The sequence below is a fragment of the Scardinius erythrophthalmus genome, assembly GCF_964197995.2.
Source record: "Scardinius erythrophthalmus genome assembly, chromosome: 2".
Lineage (NCBI taxonomy): Eukaryota > Metazoa > Chordata > Actinopteri > Cypriniformes > Leuciscidae > Scardinius > Scardinius erythrophthalmus.
This window is the reverse complement of record NC_138222.1, coordinates 15,941,396-15,957,098: the sequence shown is the minus strand read 5'-3', so window position 1 is coordinate 15,957,098 and position 15,703 is coordinate 15,941,396. Positions and strand designations below refer to the sequence as shown.

Below are 15,703 nucleotides of genomic sequence, written 5' to 3'. Positions count from 1 at the left end.
TACCTGATTTAAGTATAACGAGTGGTTCCCTACATTATTACAGGACGTGTGCAGGTCAAGAAGTTCCATGAACGCAAACATCCAAAGCGCGCGCCCCGCAAACCAGCATCTCAGCGCGCGAATACTGAATTAAATTGTCTTTCACGTCTTGCGCTTGTACGGACGAATTCACACAAAATTATGTAATAACGTCCGTCTTGGCGAGTATCCTATAGTAAACAAAGTCGGTTATATCTCAGATGAACGTAGCCATGTTCAAATGCGGTCCGTGCGTTCGGTCTTAAAGGGGCAGCAGTTTAATAATCCTGCTTCTGTGTTTTAATGTTAATCACACAAAGGACAAAAAAATTACTCACTGCTCTTGACTAAATAGGCTACCCTTTTCAACTTTACAAAAATATCTATCTATATATAATTTATACAGTAATGAATATGCTTTTTTCACATTTGATTACTTTATTCAAATTTCTGTACCTGTTAGATCTACCCGAAAAACTCTAAAAACACTGTTTATTTCATTTGTAGCCTTTCTTTGTTCTATTGTATTTATTTGTCCTATTTGTAATTCGATTGTTTGTTTTTATTTTGTCACTGACTGCTTACTTGTTTTAAATTCACATTAATTAGGATGGTAGTTTTTGTTGTAGTATCAAGATTGGATTAAATAATTGATATTTCACTGGTTTTGACAAACATTTAAACATTTGAATTTGATGAACAAATTAAGCCAACTAATATGATTTATATTCTTTTGGTTTATCTACTAATACATTTAAAAATGACAAATGCAGTGAAAATTCAGGTATCGGTTACGGTATCGGTATCGGCGAGTACCAAAAATCAAAGTATCGGTATCGGACTCGTTCTGCAAAAAGTGGTATCGGGACATCCCTAATGTGTAGGCTATATCGGGATCGCACGCTGTCTGAGAGTACTTTGGATGTGCCAGTCAGTGCGAGTATCGTTTTGTTTACATAAGCATTTAATTTCATTGGTTCAGACTCATGCCATCAAGAATTCAATACGAATATTCACAACGTTGGAATGCTGCGGTTACTAAACTTGACAACAATACCAAGCAACAATACCAAACTTGTGCTGAGGGGAAGCACCATTCGTCGAGAAGCCAGCAGAGAAAAAAGACATTTTTCATGGATTATTAAAACAAAGGAAAGATTAAGGAAGGAGGTATTCTCTGAAAACATAAAAATAAAGATAATTTTAGATGTTTAATTACTATTTGGAGCAGTGGGATCGCTAGACGAGGGCTTAATGAACACATTTTTGTGAAAACCTCAATTTCAACCAAAATTTATATTTTTCACTTGTTTTGCCTGCAACTTGTAAGTAGCCTGTGTGCATTTTGTCTCATTTTGCCTGCACGAGTCACACATTTTAAAGGTACTAAATAGCAACTTTTTTGTTGCCAATGTTTTAATTCAGAGACATTTTTTTTTTTTTTTTTCAATTTTCCAATTTGTTTTGTTTGTTGACACGTTTTGTTCCAATTAGATTGCACCAAATTAACATCGTTATTTGATTTGTGTAATTCTAAGTTAACTGGACTATACGAGAGACTAGGTTTGATGTTGACCTTTGAGTTACTAGTCTAGCTCTTTAACCACAGCATCCATTATTCTCCTTTTCTCCTGCAGATAACAGGTTTAGCGCCGCTAACATTGTCATCCTTACAGCAGCGGTTATTCTTGCGCTAAAGTGCTGTTTCAAATAATCCACAGAAACGCCTGCTGTTCTCTGTAATGTCATTTAGCCACGACTTTATCACACATAATTAGCATTTAGATAATAGCAAACACTTGGCATTTTAATTACGGATGGCCTTTGAGTGTAGCATGAGCACTATGAGCTTTACTTGAAACTCAACAGCAGTGTGGGAAGAAGTGTTTCCAGAGCAGAACGTGTCCGAAGGGACGGAGATACATTTGATGAAGCGCTCATGGCTAGAGACTGAGTAAAGGTCACGGTACGTAGCGCCTGTGGCAACGGGATTACACAATATCATGACACGTCCAGTACGACCAGTCATGTGCATGCGATTGCGTAGGTTTAGATTTATGATCCAGCGCTGAATGTTTTGGTATTGCGTCTTTGTTTTCATAAATGAAATTACTCCGATGTCACTTTTGAAATTTGAAATTACTCCGAGTTTTTTACAACTTATGTTGTCTAACATACTAAAGTACATGTAAAGTTCTTGATTATAATCTTAACTGTAGTGTGTTATTCGATAAAACATTTAAAGTTTTCAAATGCAATAGAAGTAATTATGAAATTACATATAAAGATTTACATTTACATTTACATTTATTCATTTAGCTGACGCTTTTATCCAAAGCGACTTACAATTGCTATACACGTCAGAGGTCGCACGCCTCAGGAGCAACTAGGGGTTAAGTGTCTTGCTCAAGGACACATTGGTGTCTCACAGTGGATTCGAACCCAGGTCTCTCACACCAAAGGCATGTGTCTTATCCACTGCGCCATCACCACCCCTAAAGATGTACTTAAGTCCTACTTAAGTGGGTCAAAACACTCTAAAGTTCAACTAATTGCATTTAATATACATTACATTCATTTTGCACTTAAATGTATTATTTCCTTTATTTTACTTTATATTTTAGGTACATTTCTGTATTTTTAGTTTTTATTTGTAAACTGTAGATTGAGTAACTGGCAGCATGTAACCCCCCCCCCCCCCTTTTCTCTCTCTTTTTTTGTCTTTTGTAGTTTTTCTATTCTATTGTTGTAAAATAAATAAATAAATAAATATTTTTTTTTATAAAAAAATATCAAAATCTAGCTCAAAATCTACTAATTTTACACACACACACACACACACACACACACACACACACACACACACACACACACACCTACACACACACACACACACACACACACACACACACACTCTCTATTATAAGATGAGGCGGACTTTGGTGGCTATATGCTGACCTCTGGGTGCTGTTTTAGATGTTGTCAGGAGGTCTCACTGAGGAAGACACATTTTTGAGACACAACCATGTTTCTAATGTCCTCCATGTGTTCAGAATTGCTGCTGAGCATTCATTATGACACATTTCTGTTAAACAGTGTGTCAGATTGTTTTGATAACACTGCATTGTCTTATCAGGTTTATTCTGGGCTTTTAGGGGTTATTACAGATGTTCAATGTCTTTATTCAGTTGTTTACTATGGGCAGTTCACAGGAATATCTGATTTTGCTAAATTTACTAAATGCATACTCTATAATAAATATTTTTGCTACAACATATTGGAAACAGAACTGTAATATTCATCCCAGTGTTGGTATTATCTTGGTAAAAAAAACCATAGCAGCATGTTTTGATTGTTAAATGCATTATTTGCGTGCATGTTAATAAGGAACAATAACGCCATTCATGGCAGAAGAACGGCGTGAAGAACCCTGAAGTTCATTCTGTCTATCAGGAGATCCAGAGCCATTCACTAAAGACGTTCCCTCATGTGAATGAATTGATGTGATTTTCAATTGAGTCTGTCTCTCTCTCTCTCTCTCTCTCTCTCTCTCTGGATCAATGTCAGACAGATGAGTAACAAGAAGAGGAAAAAAAAGAAAAAAACACAGCCATTTTCTCGTTTATTTACAAATCGCCTGCCAACGTGGGCGACGTACGGTATTACTTATCTGTCAGATTTCTAGAGAGAGTGTTTGCTCTGTGTGTGAGTGTGATGGAAATTCGTATTCAACAAAGAATCGGCTCATCAGGAACAGATACAAAACACACATAATGGATGTGTCTGTCTCACTGTCTGTCTCACTCTCCCAACAAAAGCTTGGGATAAAAGTGCCACAATACACAAGACAGGAGCAGCTGATATCTGAACTATTAATTAATCACACAAATATTACACAGACTGTCATCTTGCATTCATGAATACTTGCGCTCGGAGTCGAAATGAGCTCATAAAGTAACAGCCAGAGCCAGTGATGGTATCGTGAACGGAAATAGCAAGCGTGGCAGTGCGTGTGACATTGGTCAGCAGGCGGCGAGTGCATGCCAACTCTGACTTCCGTGTGTGAGCGCGTACGGTGGGAACAGAAGTCTGCGTCGTCTGTGTTTGTACCGTAGAGATGGAGGTTTTACTGCTGAATGGCAACTCTGTGTATAAATCATTTATATAAATGAGTGTGTTTTACTTTGGATTACATTTGCATTTACATCTCTTCAATGACAAAGTGATTATTACAAACAATTAAGGACATCATCTAGCCTAGTTGTTAAATGTGTAAAGAGACTTTAGTTGTTTGAAGCTTGTAAACTCACTCATTTGAATGGTGAGTTTGTGGTGAGCTTCACCAACAGTGTGTCTGCATGTGTGTGTTTAACATTGAGCTCTGCAATCTGATTTCCAAGGCAAAAGCTTGTTAAAGCAAATCACCGTAGGCGAATAGGGTCAAATTTGTTACTAAGAGATACTTTCCCCAGTTGATTAATCACAAGTACATCAAGACAAATGTTTTGTTTTACAAGTTTTCTGAAATGCAAAACTAGCATTAGGCTATCTAATTAAATATGCACTTATTTGCTTACATTTTCAGAACGTACAGTAAATATGAACACTGGATAAAGCCAGGTTAAAAATTCTTGTTTCATTTTGTTAACATATTAGAGTTAAATGTTTTTACAGAGGGGATTTTGGATATCTCTTTTTATCACTCCATAAATAAGACTGTGTTCACACTTGGCATGTTTGGTTCGAATAAAACGAACCCTGGTGCGATGGCTCAGTTAGTGTGTTTCATTTGAAAAAGTGTTATTGAACATGTCATCTGAACACTGGTGCGCATCAAACAAGCAGACCGAGACCGCTGAAAAGATGGGTCTCATTCCGCTTCCAAATGAACTCTGGTGCGGTTCGAATGTTATAAGAAAGCCATGTAAACGAATCAAAAACGGGAAGATGAGACCCTAAAAACGACAGAATGCTCAAGCATACCTGTTTTTTCTTGCTCATAAAAGTTTGGTACAGGGATCAGAACCACATCTCCCCGCAGCAGTTTTTCGTTTGTGTGTGTGACGGAGGGATTCCTGCCACTGTTTTGACTCTACACATTTTATAAGCTCTTCACGAGTTCTTAGCTGGTCAAAATACCATCATATGCAGGCTACACACATACAATGAGCGCATTTAGCTCAGAACACAGTGTTGTTTTGGATGTTCGGTAAGTTCCGTCTCAAAATAGGCAATATGTCATATAAGCCAACCATTCAGGTTGTAGGCTAAACATATCCCTATGCCTTCAGATTCGGTGTTAAAATGCTAATCTGAATGCTAAGCAGACCAGGACACTATATATATATATATATATATATATATATATATATATATATATATATATATATATATATATATATATATATATATATATATATATATATATAATATTTGGTTCAGACCAAACAAACCGAACTACAAGTGTGAGCACACTCTAAGAAATACTGTCAACCAACAGAAACACATATTTTTGTCACCATGTTTTTAGGAATAATGTTATAGAAATCATGCTGAATGTTATATTGATAAACCCCTCTGTAAAAAATAAAAAAATAAAATTTAAAAACCTTTTATAATACAGATGGGAATAAAACTGTAAAGTTTGGTGTAAGTACTACTGCATTGGAGATAAAACTAATTTTGAGAAAATAGCCTTAAAATAATTGTATTGAAATTAAAATCTACAGATGCAAACAGATGTTTTGAATGTTTTTTTCCCCACTAGTCTGAAAGAGGACGTTATGAAAGCAAATTATAACTCAAGACAGACCAGTGCATGGAAATAAAAAACAAAACAAAAAACAATGGTTTTGCTTGTAGTGTTTTGCCTTAAAATATAAAAAAAATTTCATTTGGTTTATTTCAGAGTCATGAAATCATCTTTTGATTTATTAATTTCTTGTGCATTTCTCTGTCTGTAGGTTGTGAGAGCGTTGCAGGAGCGTTGTGAGCTGGCACACTCAGCGGGTGAGTTGTAACATCATGCCTGTGCCAAGCTCCCTTGTAGCGTTACCCTCCGTCCGACACTGTCTCCTGCTGCTCACCGCCTCCGTCCTGCTCACCAACGGCGAGTGTAAGTCTCACCTTTAACTGCCTATTTATACTATTATCTTCTTTGCCCTCTTTCTCTTTACTGTTTGACTCAAACATCACAGAAGACTTCAAACCAGCGGCACCATAAAAGTTCAGACCACATAGAGTGAGATGTGTTTGTTTGATAGTTTGAATCTAACACTGCTGATTGTGACGCAGGGCCCTCGGCCTCCTGAATGTGCCCTGATGTCTGGCAGTTGTCAAACCCAAGTCTTGATCATAAATCATTATTCGATTACATGTAATATGATTTAATTGCTTATGGCATTTGACCAATTGGTGGTACTATTACCAAATCGATGCTGTGTCGTCAATGTGTGGAGACAATGACACATACAAAGTCTGATGTCAATATGCCAAAGCATTGTAGAGTTAAAGCCTCAAAATCAGCTTGGTATCATGTCATCAAAGTTGTTGATGCGTTATTCCAGAATGGTTTGGCCAAACACAAAGCTTTTAATAACTAAATGGCCAATATGGAAAAATGTAGTATCGTTCGACTAAGTATGCTGCACAGAATTATAAGAGACCAGTTTTGTGATTTTTGGGCAAACCATTCAGAAGTTTTAAGCAAAAAAAAAAGAAGCTATTTTTCATATATCCTGACCAGTATTTGGGTTATGCTTGTGATGACATGTACCAAGTTTGGTCTGAATACGCTAAAGTGTTGCAGAGATATAGCCTTGCGGCCTTAAAGGTGGTATCAGTGATTTCAGGCCCAAAAATATTTTATCACATTCATCTAACAGCCGTGCACGCGAAGTCAGAGCTGAAGAAAAAGCTGGCTCAAAACCTCACAACACCCTCCCCCTGTCGGTGATTGGTTGGAACACTATTTGTTTTGGTTTTGAGTGTTTGGCTAAACCATTTGTTTTTGTGTGCAGATCTCAGAGCCTAGGCTGCCTACAGAGGCGCGTTTTTTTGACGGCATGCCTATGGGGCGGGCAGCTAGCGGATCGTTAGGAAAGATTAGATGAATGTGATAAAAATATTTTTGGGCCTGAAATCACTGATACCACCTTTAAGTGATGCAGAGATATAGCCTTAAGTTATTGTAAAAAAAAAAAAAAAAAAAAAAAAAAACATACATTAAGTTGTTTTCATGAATTCAATTAATTAGACATGCTTTTAGGCCTATTTATTACAATTTAATTAAACCATTAAAATGGAATCCAGAAAAATAAAATGGGAAAACACAGAATTTGGTAAAAATAAAATGGAATTTGAGAAAACATAAAATGTAGGCTATTTCATAGGGCTATACAAATGTGATTTTTTGCTACATTTGTTACAAAATGCTGTAATTGTATAATTTTCATTCATTTTTTAATTTAACCATTAAAAAAGAAAACGGAATCCAGACACTTTTTAACGTGCAAAAATTTCAGACGAGAATTTTGGACTCCGTTTGCAAGGACATTAAGACAAAAACAAATTTTGGAAGAAGACTGATGATGTATTCACTCATTATTTACATTTTGTTTTAAAACAAAATAGTTACATAGTGTACCTTTAAAATGTACTTTAAAGTAGGCCTAAAACTTTGTAAAATATGGTTATACTTTATTTTAAGGTGCTCGTGTTACAGTGTAATTGGGTTCAGTTTGGTTTGGTTTAGTTTAGGGTTAGTTTATAGTAATGACTACAGTAACTAAATTAAATGTAACAAGGACACTGTAAAAAAAAAAGTGTTACCAACAAATTATATATTTTTTTGTTACATGTTACATGCATATTACAAAGCGCATGTTTTAAAAGTGAACTTAAATGTATTAAGAAACATTGTATTGAAAGTGTGCTTTAAGTACACTTACATGGCCTTTTACTTCAGAGTCAGAGAAGACTTTACACACAAATAAATGTGATTTATCACATTATTTGTCCTGTGGCATGTTCTTTTATCTGGTCATTGTGCATCTGTTGTGATTTTTGAGGTTTAATTTGTTTCGTGTTATAAAGATGATCGTTAGATCAGTATTTGCATATGACTGCCAGGCAGGTTGGAATTATCATTTTGTGCAGGCACTATCAAATTGACATCTTTGCGTCTAATTTGCTTGTATAGTAATTTCATTTAAATGAAGAGCCGCCCATCAAGTGTTCAGTGTGTGATCTGTGATCATAAGCAGGAGTCTATATGTGTTCAGGATGTGTATGTGTTCACATGTGGGATGGTGTTTAATTTTAGTTTGTCTGTGAGTTTTGCTGTGGTAGTAAAATCTTGTCAGCTCGTTTGCAGCTTCAGGCTTTAATTAGTGCTGCGCCGTTCTGAAGCGGATGGGAAAATGACAGGAATAATCAGGAACCATCACACAGAGAGAGAGAGAAAGAAAGTTTAGAGCTTCCCAAAGCAAGTGATCGACCTACAGTACGTAGACAAAGAAGGCGACAATAAATTATGATGATTCTTCAAATGACAGCAAACTACTAAAACAGCATTGCATGTATCCCTCATAGAGAAGGCAATCTCAAAATGCAATGCAGTGAGCTCGGTGAAAAAATTGAGGTTCGAGGTTTCAGTTCAGTGAGGGACTGTCTATGTAGGCTGCAGTGGAGGATGTTGAGTTTCTGTCTGCTGCGGAAATAGATGGGAAGCTTTGTCTGTAACAATTTGAAATACTGTTTTGTCATTAATGAATAACTTCACAGGAACAAATGAGTTATGCAATATTAACACTATAGTAACTAATTCATTTTAAAAGTGGTAATTTAATTTTAAAATGGTAATACTCCAGTCATTACTAATGGGTTACCATGATCTTCAACCCACGATACGATACTATTGCAATACTTCAAGACATGTACAAGGTTAACAAAAAATGTTGATTAAAATGCTAAATTTAATATTACATTGTGGGTGTAAATTAATAGGCTTGGACTTGGTGCTGATGCACAGGACAAAAAATATTCATGATTCTGAAGCTGAAAATACAGAATAATTTTAGACGAATAGCCTGCTTGTATTTAAAATGTTGGCCACTTTTTACTGGTAACATCAGACATTTGGCATTATCAGGACCCACACCTATTCCCCCATTGCATCACTATACATTATATTCAACATTATATAGTAGTTTCATGAAGTTCTGACTAACACTAACTATACACAATACATATTGTCACTATCCACGATACATATTGTTGCATTTTTTTTATTGCGATATATTGTGACACGATATATTGTTACACCCCTAACATTATGCATTATTCACATTAATTATGAATATAATACCATACTATATAGTATAGAACTATATAGTAGTTCTTAGTATTTCTCTGGGAGGTGTGAAAAAAATAGCAGTTATTGATTAACTAATAGTGAACCACCACATTTGACTAAGCGCTATTACTTACTAATTTGTTAATCGGAGTTTCTTGTTAGTTAGTAGTAGTTAGAATGTTAACATTGCATTACTCATATGTTCCTGTCTAGTTATTAATTAATGATGGAACATAATTCTAAAGTATTACCGCTTTGTTTAATAAAAACATGCAAACTCTGTGTTCAGATAGACACATTCATAAACAGAAGCATTTTAAAACAACTGACTGAAATTATTAACCAGTTAAATTGTCCCACTGTTGTGCCGTCAAACTGAATCATCAAGATTAATTAAGGCTAAAAAGTCTGAATTTACCAAATTATCACTTAACAGTTGATAATAAATCATTAAGCAAGTCAAACAGTCCAAAAAGATGCCAAATATAAACATCTATTTTTTTACGCAAATTAAAAAGGTTTCCCTTACATTTAAAGTGGCCCACAGATCCTGGCTTCTCAGCCATTTGCAATGCCTTGGGCTCCCCTTGGTTTAAAGTCCCCCAAAAATTTAAATGGAAGTTGTGATCGTGTTTTCCTCCCTATTGTGATGTATATGTGAGTGAAATGTCTTTTGGACCAAGAATAATTGTAGGGCAGAACTTGATTTTGATCATGGGGAATTGATGGGATGGCTGTGGTTTGCTATTGGTGGATCTCATGTGAGTGACAGGCCCGTCATCAGAGAAGAGAAGTCGCTGCATAAGGGAGGAAGCTATTTTGATTAAAGATTATGAGGCACATGAATTTTACAAAATAATGATGTGCACGGATAAATCATTTATAATAAACACTCCAAAATCCTTTAAAAAAATAATTATCAATTTTGAGTTTGAGCACAGAGTAATATTAACTGCATGTACTTACTATAGGGTTACGTTTGGGGTTAGGGTTTGGTTTAGTGTTAGTTACTTGCAATTATGCATCATTTACTATAGTAGATACATTTAACGTGTAACTATGGCACCTTAAAATAAAGTGTTGCCATCAAAATGTTTGATCTATAGCAGTTTCAGTGTGGTTCTCTGTTTCCGATGTCACGTTCTCCATCACTGTCATTCTCCAACTGGATTTCCAGAACATCTTGGCTAGTGAAACTTTTGCTCATTTTGTAGCTTGTGAAAGTGGGGACAAACTTCTGAATTCGAAGTACTGCCACTACTTCAAACAACAACAAATAACCAAAGATATGTATGGACTGTGTGTGTGTGTGTGTGTGTGTGTGTGTTCATGTATGTACACAAGTTTTTATGAAGATGGTCTAATTTTATATATATATTTTTTATAACAACATGAAAAAAAAATAAAAAAAAATTTGTCAGGTTCAGGTTAGCAGAGGATGTTTTGTTTATGATTAACAAATGTATGTGAATCAATTGAAATAAAATCAAGGAAGTTGTCAAAATGGCAATGAGTTCCACATAAACTTTAGAATAGTATAAATGTTCAAGTATTGTTTTTATTATTATTATTGTGGTTATGAAAAACACAACCACACAGGGGACACTTTTTTTCCCTTTTTTCATATTTTTTGCATTAATTATTAACTAATATCTAAACTAATACACATTTCAGTAATCATATGTAGTCAGCAGAGAGGCCTCCAGTGTGCCATCCAAAACTTAAGACCTTTTTAAGACCTTTTCAAAGGTACCCGTTGAGGGGCCATACGTGGAAGGCTCACTAGTTGGGACGGGGATGCCAGATCGTCCCGTTCGCCTGCATGAGGAGGTCCCTCCTCAACGGTATAGGCCAAGGAGCTGATTCCAGCAGCTGCGCCAACTCGGGGAACCAGACCTGGGTCTTCCAGAGAGGGTCTACAAGAAGGACAGCACTCTTGCTTTTCATGATCCGTTCGAAGACCTGAGGGAGCATCGAGACCGGAGGGAATGCAAAAAAAGAGGGCGGCTGGGCCAGTTGTGGGCCAGCGCGTCCCTGTCTTTGGAAAAGAAGACAGGGCATTGAGAGTTGCCTTCTGAGGCGAAGAGGTCGACCTCTGCCTCGCTGAAAACACTCCATATCAGCTGAACCATCAGGGGGTGAAGAGACCATTCCCAGAGGGAACGTTGTCTCTGGATAGCATATCCACACCCTGGTTCAGAACGCCTGGCACATGCGCCACTCTCAGCGAGCGCAGGTTGGCGTGTGCCCCTAAGAGGAGAAGTTTGGGCTTGGTGTGCAGGTTGTTCGAACTGAGACCGCCCTGGCGATTTATATAGGATACCACTTACATATTTTCCGTCCAGACCAAGACGTGGTGTCCCGCCAGGTTTGGGAGGAAGGCTTTTAAGGCCAGAAAAAAAAACGCTCTCATTTAAAGGCAGTTGATATGCAAGCACCTTTCCAGGCTCGACCAGAGACCAGAAACGGGCCTGCCCTTGAACAGGGCTCCCCAACCTAAGCATCTTTTGAAATCACCTTCCTCCTCGAGACCACTCCCCATGTTCATGCCCAATTGGTACCAGTTGGCTACTTTCCAAGGAGCCAGGGCTCAGATACAGCCATGGGTCACTTTGATGCGCAAGTCAGCCCGCCCTGAATGAAGCCGCAAGCTGTTGAATGGAGAGCGCGCGGTCTGGCGTGAGCCACGAACCGAGTCGAACCGAGTTGATAACTGTTCCCAGGAAGGTTACACTTTGGCTGGGAGACAGTATAGTCTTGGAAAAATGTATCCTGAGCCCAAGGCATTGCAAATGGCTGAGAAGCCAGGATCTGTGGGTCAGTAATTCTGCCTCCGATTGGGAGCCAAACGCCGAGGTAATTCAGAAAGTGCATTCCCCGCTGTCTCAGGGGGAAAGAGCTGCGTCCATGCACTTCGTATTTTTACGAGGTGCCAGAGACCGGCCGAATGCTACTAGCTGTTGAATAGTGAGGGCGCGGTCTGGTGAGAGCCGTGCTTTCATCTGTCTCGAGTCAATAACTGTTCCCAGAAAAGCTGTATGCTGGCTGGGGGACAGCGCGCTCTTTGTGATATTAATCCTGAGACCTAGGCATTCTAGATGGCTGAGGAGCCAGGATCTATGCATTATCAGTTCTTCCTCTGATTGGGCTAGGACGAGCCAATCGTCGAGGTAGTTCAGGATGGGCATTCCTCGTTGTCTCAGGGGGACAAGCGCAGCATCCATGCACCTTGTAAAAGTGCAGGGAGCTAGGGACCGACCGAATGGTAGGGCAGTATATTGATAAGCATGCCCCTCAAAGGCGAATCTCAAGAATGGCCAGTGGTGGTGGGCAATTTGGATATGAAAGTAAGCATCTTTCAGATCCACTGAGAAAAACCAATCCCCCGGGCGGATTTGCACAAGGATTTGTTTGGTTGTAAGCATTTTGAATGGCCGTTTCATAAGGGCCTTGTTCAGGTGTCTTAGATCCAGGGGTCTGCGAGCAAACTGGAGTGAGTAGCCTCGCTTATAGTTTTCATTTCCCAGTCTAATACCTCGGGGATGGCCTGCCAGGCCTCGGCCCGTGTAGCTAGGGGTTGAATGGAATCTGGGGGCGGGCCGCCGTGCAGCGGGGACTCAGCCGCCCTGGTTGTGTGCGCTAGAAAAGCATTCTTTTCGAGTGTGCTTGGGATTGCTGTTGAAACAGCATTCATTGACAGAGGTGCGTGATTTGTAACGGACTGGTGAATGATTTTGAATACTCATTTGCCGCTCTGTTTGAGCTGTTACTAAGACAGTGACTATCTGCGGCGGCGTGCGCTGCAGCGGGCCCGTTGACTAAAGTGATAACATGTTTTTTCAGTAGCACGTGCTTTGTAGCGGGCCTGGAGACTGATTTTCGAACATTTAGCCTGTGTGAGGGGGACTGTTGGGGAAACATTAATTTGAGCCGCTGTTAAAACAGCGTTCATCTGCAGCGGTGTGCGCCTTACAGCAGACCCGTTGACTGCTTGAGTCGCCTTTGAGGCAGTGCTTGATATCAGTGATGCGTGTTTTGTAACGGGCTTGGTGACTGATGTTTGAGTATATCTAGCCGCCTGAGCTGTAAAGGTGGCTGATAGAAAGACACTCGTTTGTGGCTCTGTTAGAGTCGCTGTTAAGGCATTGTTTGATGACAACGTTTATCTGCAGTGGTACGCACTTACAGCGGGCACACTTTTGATGTCAGTGGCGCATGTTTTTTAACGTGCCTGGTGACTAATGTTTGAGAATTTCCAGCCACCTGAGTTGTAATGGGGGCTGCTAGAAAAACACCAACATAAATTAGAAATCTTTTTAAACTACTCATGAGCACTTTTATAGAATGTATCACGCTTTATTGTAAGCCTATTTACTGTGATAAATTTTGACTCATTTGTAGAATTTATAATAGATAATCTGTTAAGGTAATAGATTTTATAACAACTGTAACATAGCTATAGTTTCTAAATAGTGGTCAACCGTTTTTTTGATGGCCGATGCCGATGCCGTTATCTTAGAGAGAAGGGTGGCCGATGGACGATATAAAGTCGATATTTTTTTTTTTATACTTTATATTTATTTTAATCAATATTTAATAAATTAGAAATAAATTAGAAAACAAATCAGTAAAATAAACATGTTTATACTTTAGATGGCAACTTCTAGAATCTGCAATCCTATTACAGTATTTTTCACAATAAAGTAATTGTTTAAAAATATATGAATATGTGACTATAAAGGAAGTAAACACTTTAACAGGGCACTCAGTAATCTGGTAATTTCGTGCGCACTGGTAATCATATTTTTTTTTCAAATAAAGACAAGGTAACGCTAATATTACATACAGCACACAGTGAAAACGATATGAATATGACACAGTGGGCAACTGGATATAGCACAGCATATTTTAAAATGAATGATTTAAAGTTTTTCGATCGTGTCTCTTGTGAAGCTGATCTTCTGTTTGCATTCACTCACTTCGCACGGGCTGACCGTCACTCGCAATCACACGTTTATGCAGGCTACAAATGCACACTTCACAAGATATCACAGCTTGATTCAATTAAATCTGCAAGGTTTGTGAAATTAAATCTTTATTTAGATATGCAGAGATTTGTTTAAATAATGTAGATGTGAATTTGCTGAATGTTGATGGTAAATGATAAAGTATTTTAGCCTGATTGTTTGCCTTTTCTGGTAAATAATATAAAAGCAAACGCTTTACTTTTTCGCATATTATTTACTTTCTTTGGTTACCAGTTCTGTCTAACAAAGTATTAGATATGACTGACAGAGATTGTCAACTAAAGAAGAAGAACGTGAGTGAGTACATTGTGATCAGGCGCTGCCGTTCTCTTCTCAGGCACTGGTGTTCTTAGCGCCGACTGTCAAAATAAAAGTCCGGAGCACCATCAAAATAAAAGTCCCGCTTCCAACACATCGGCCAATCAGAAAAACATATCGGTCGATGCCGATATTTAAAAAATGCCAAATATCGGCCGATATATCGGCCTTGGTGATATATCGGTCAACCACTATTTCTAAATGTGTAGGCTTAAAGGGACACTTCACCCATTTGCATTAAGCTTTGCATTGTTAGAAACCCAGTCATACTATTGAATGGTCGTGCAACACTCTCTCATTTTCCCCTGAGACGGGAGAAATCTGTTATTTACCTCTTACACTTCCTCCTACAATGACGCAAAAATCGTCATTTTGCGTCATTGTAGGAGGAAGTGTTAGAGGGGGGGATTTCTGTTAAGACTACAGACACTAGTTTCTCATCTTTCCCAGAGTGGGGCGCGCTCACGCTACAGACCTATTACAGATCAGTGGGTGGGACTTTACTCTCTGAAACTGAAAGCAATATCCTCCATCTTGTTTGAAGCTAAGCTAACAGGCGCTGTGGAGACAGATGTACAGTTATGACAATAGCGGAGGAGAGTGCTCAATATGATATAGAAGAAGAGGATTTCGGAAGTCTGATGCTTGAATCAGGTGTTTGTGGCTACCTTTACAAGCCGCATTATAGCGAAGAGCAGCCGAGGCAGAAGACCTGCCTGCCGCGGACGAGGAGCCCGGACTGGCTCGAGTTAGGGCGGACTGGTGGCGCCGGTGATGCAGCTACGAACCGCTACGAACACAGAGATAGAGTCCGTCTGCGGCAAAGAATTTCAACGATGACAATTTCTCCTGGACGAAATCTCTGAATCAGACGAGGACACGGACGTTTGTGTTGTGAACTATCCTAGTTTCGCACCGCATATGTTCTGACTGAACATCCAGGTACCATGCAATAATTCACCTTTTCGAAAGAAATACAAACGAG

The 15,703-nt window shown here is 38.5% G+C and overlaps 1 protein-coding gene across 7 annotated transcripts in view; it reads left to right on the top strand.

Moving 5' to 3' along the window:
• LOC308680156 (receptor-type tyrosine-protein phosphatase delta) overlaps nt 1-15,703 on the top strand; it is a 190,196-nt gene that overhangs the window by 29,336 nt on the left and 145,157 nt on the right. For all 7 annotated transcript variants that reach the window (XM_081348112.1, XM_081348113.1, XM_081348109.1 and 4 more), the window contains exon 2: nt 5,982-6,133. In XM_081348112.1, the coding sequence (XP_081204238.1) occupies nt 6,043-6,133 (91 nt within the window). In that variant the 5' untranslated portion in view covers nt 5,982-6,042. The remainder of the gene's footprint in view (nt 1-5,981; nt 6,134-15,703) is intronic.